Genomic DNA, 3,621 nt, shown 5'->3' with positions numbered 1-3,621 from the left:
TTTTAATCCGCGATTTCACTGTTGCAAAGATAATGTCTATTCATCGAATATTGAAACGTTTGATAATGAAGAAAGTCCCCTGGTATCCACTCATGTATCGATCCCAATTTTGCTGTTTCGTCCTCTTCAAATTCATGCAAATCCCCACATAAAAATCGCCAAATTCTGCACGGAAACAGCAACCCCATCCCCAGCACCACCAGATGGGGGCGTTGTCACAGATTTTTTCATCAACAAATGCGGTATGTCAGAGAAAGATATTTCAAATGTCCTTAAACTTCGCAAGGCCTTGCTGAATAAACCAAGCCAGGATTTGGAAGAAGGTTTGGAGTTGTTAAGTGAATGTGGTTTGACAACCCCTGCTCACATTCGAAGGGTGGTTCTTGTCAACCCTGGGATTTTCTTATATAAATCCAAAAGGGACTTAAAGTCTAGGCTCAGCTATCTAAGGTCTATCATCAACAAAGAGGATATCTGCAAGCTTCTTTGTACCAATTCAACAATTCTTAATCTGAGTGAGGATAAGCTTGAATCTGCGATTTCAGTCTTGCAAAGATTGGGTATTGAGGGCGATGCATTATCAAAGTTATTGACAAGGGAACCCCGTCTCCTCACCCATACGGAGGAAAAAGTTATGGAATCATTTAAAATGGTTGAGCGTCTGGGGTTTGAGAGGGGATCCAAGATATTTGGGCACGCTTTGCGTGCTTTACTAGGAATGGGGAAAGAAAAGATAGATCGAAAACGGCAGTTTTTGTGCAGTTTAGGTTTCTCCGAAAAACAAATTTACAAGCTCTCATGTTCGACGCCAGGGATTTTGGGACTTTCAGAGGAAAAACTGAAACGGAAGGTAGATTTTCTTGTCAAATCACTGGGGCTTCCATTGGATGATATTGTTATATGTTCCAGTCTGTTGACATGTAGCTTGGAGACGAGGATAATCCCTCGGTATAGAGTAATGGAGGCCTTGAAGTCCATGCAACTGTTGAAGAGAGAGAGGATTTCTCCACATATGGTTAAATACACAGACAAAAAATTCTTGGAAAAGTATGTTAATGGGAATCCCGAATACTCCTCCGTTCTGCGGGATATTTACTATGGAGAGAAAGCTGTGAAAGCTAATCGTTGACAAGGAGACTTGCAGTGAGTGTGTTTCAGTCAAAAGGATTCAACGAAAGTTGTGAGCAGCTTCAATCAATATGAAGTTCAATCGTTGTGAGCAGCTTCAATCAATATGAGATTTCATTACTGCCTTTATTTGTAGTCTTTTGTGGATTCCTGGGCAAAAAAGAAGGGTGCTTGTGGCAGGGGCCAGCTAACAGGGCCAGCTAACAGTTCTGAGAAACAGATTTTAGAACAGGAGCGATTCACAGCATCGCTTTTAACTGAAGGTGCAACCATTGTTGTATGTAGACGTGGATGATTTCACAGTAATATTTTAATACATAGATATATTTTTATTTTTATTTTTATAGAATTTTAAATAATACTTGCAAATTTAACATTGCTTATATAGGCTTGTCCTTGTTGTCAAACATGGTTTGGATGGACTGTGGATTGTAACCTGGAGTATAATGCATTTTCATTTGAGTTTTAGTCACAACACTTTTTGTTCTGTTGTGAATTCTTTATCATAATGTTTTTATTAGAAAATTGTTAGAAAATCAGTTTATCTGAAATGGGTTTGGAAAAATATTGATTTGTAGAAATGTCATGATTTTTTAGTGTCTTGTTCTTTAGAATGGAGAGCATTGGCATTGGGTGAGTGGTGGTTGGATAATAGGTCCATGATTTTGAGATATAATTGGATTATCGAGTATGAATGTCCCTTGGGAATGTCCCTTGGGTATTATGTTTGACTATCTATCAACCACTCATGGATGAGTCAAACTTGCGAATGACAAGTAGACTCGTAAGTTACTAAGTAATGAGTCCAACTCATGGGCTCATTGGTGCTATAGATATAAATGACAAAAAAGAAAAGGAAAAAAATCTCATTTTTAGTGAACTTGTTAATTGTAATGAAATTTTAATTCAAACTTTGGCTTTATAAAAAAACAAATAAAAATTGCAGTGAACCTTGTTAATTGTATTGAACTTTTATTTCGAACTTTGACTTTATAAAAAAACAAATAAAGATTGCAGTGAACCTTGTTAATTGATTTGAACTTTTAATTCAAGCTTTGACTTTATAAAAAAACAATTAAAGATTGCCCAAACTTTTGACTTTAGAATAAATGAATAGGGATTATTCAAACTTTAAATGTAAATCTTTGCTAGATATTAAACCTTTTAAAAAAATTATTGAAAAATTGTAGAATCATCCAAGATGAATTAATGCCATATTATATGTCAAAAGTGTGTGTGTGTCTATCTATATATATATATATATATATATATATATATATATATATAGATATATATATATATATCTATATATATATATAACTAAATTTTAGATACTCAATTCACCTAATAAATTCTTGATTAGCTTATTAAGGGCATGAAGATAAATTTAATGGCATGCATCTTTAAAAAATGTAACTACCCTTGTGTAGACAATTTGGGAATAAGGAGGGAGCCAAAAAAAGTAAGCGCTAATGCACTTGAGATCGTGTTATAGTCTAAACTAGTTTCATTTAGTAATATGTGTGGAACAACCATAAAATAATCATATCAACAACATTCTATAAATTTTAATTAGTTCCACAAACAAGAATACAAATATCATCTCATCATCAAAGAACAACATGCATGTCACATGCATATGCACTCACCCACATATATTACACACAAGTAGTCTACATAATATCCAAAATAATGCATAAAATTCATTAGTTTCCAAGCCACATATAAGACAAGTCATGAAGTCAATGAAGGACAAACAACCAAATTATATAGAAAATAAATCCATACAAAATGGGGCATCACATACTCCCTTTCTTTGAGAAACTTAAACTTTATTTTGAAATTATTATGCAAATACATGAAGCTTGTACTATGTCAAATTTTATTCTAAATAATTACATTTTGGTGTCATTTATATCATGTTAAATATCATAAATAATTGACCATTTCACTACTTTAGTTTCTTTCAAAATTCATGTATTTCTATAAAATTATAAGCATAATCTCATATTAACACCCATTATACAAGCCCTAGGTGATAACAAATTAATGCATTATTTCATATAATCCATTCCAAATGATTGTTTCAAGTATTTATTGCTTGTTTCAAATATCATTATTAAGCATGTCTTAAGTGGTTGCCATGTTGTATGAGGGAAGTCTTGGCTAACATTTGAATTACTTAAAGCTAGTATTTGGTTTCACCTCAAATCTATGTATTATTCGTTATTCATGTTCATTTATGGTAATTTTCGTGGGTATCTTCTTTTAATCGGTTTTATTCAATGGTGTCACACACGACCATCATAATTGTAAACAAAACTTTGCATAGATGTGTGCTCACCATCATCTTATCATATGCAGTGATTGCTAGCTCATCAATTATTACAGCAATCATCATCTCATTTATTTGGCAATCACAAAGCTTACAGAGCTTCAAAAGCTCATAGGTCAATTCCATATGTAATATTAATTGTTATACATGTGATCATA

The 3,621-nt window shown here is 33.2% G+C and overlaps 1 protein-coding gene across 1 annotated transcript; it reads left to right on the top strand.

The window, feature by feature from the left end:
* Positions 1-244: 244 nt before the first annotated feature.
* LOC149236122 (transcription termination factor MTERF8, chloroplastic-like) lies at positions 245-1,423 on the top strand. Its single transcript, XM_089368777.1, has 2 exons — positions 245-1,111; positions 1,265-1,423. The coding sequence occupies exons 1-2, from the start codon at positions 245-247 to the stop codon at positions 1,421-1,423; spliced, it is 1,026 nt and encodes a 341-aa protein (XP_089224903.1).
* The last annotated feature ends 2,198 nt before the right edge of the window (positions 1,424-3,621 follow it).

The sequence above is a fragment of the Pinus tabuliformis genome, chromosome 8 (genome assembly GCF_031772625.1).
Source record: "Pinus tabuliformis cultivar Carrire ecotype Pingquan chromosome 8, CPIR1, whole genome shotgun sequence".
Taxonomy (NCBI): domain Eukaryota; kingdom Viridiplantae; phylum Streptophyta; class Pinopsida; order Pinales; family Pinaceae; genus Pinus; species Pinus tabuliformis.
Note: the sequence above shows the minus strand (reverse complement) of the source record. Positions and strands in the feature narration are given on the sequence as shown.

What these genes read in the sequence shown, in the direction of transcription:
- LOC149236122 (XM_089368777.1), top strand. Translation starts at nt 245, where the DNA reads ATGTCAGAGAAAGATATTTCAAATGTCCTTAAACTTCGCAAGGCCTTG. An exon ending in TTTACTATGGAGAGAAAGCT is followed by an intron (nt 1,112 to 1,264) that starts GTGAAAGCTAAT and finishes CTTTATTTGTAG; the next exon opens with TCTTTTGTGGATTCCTGGGC.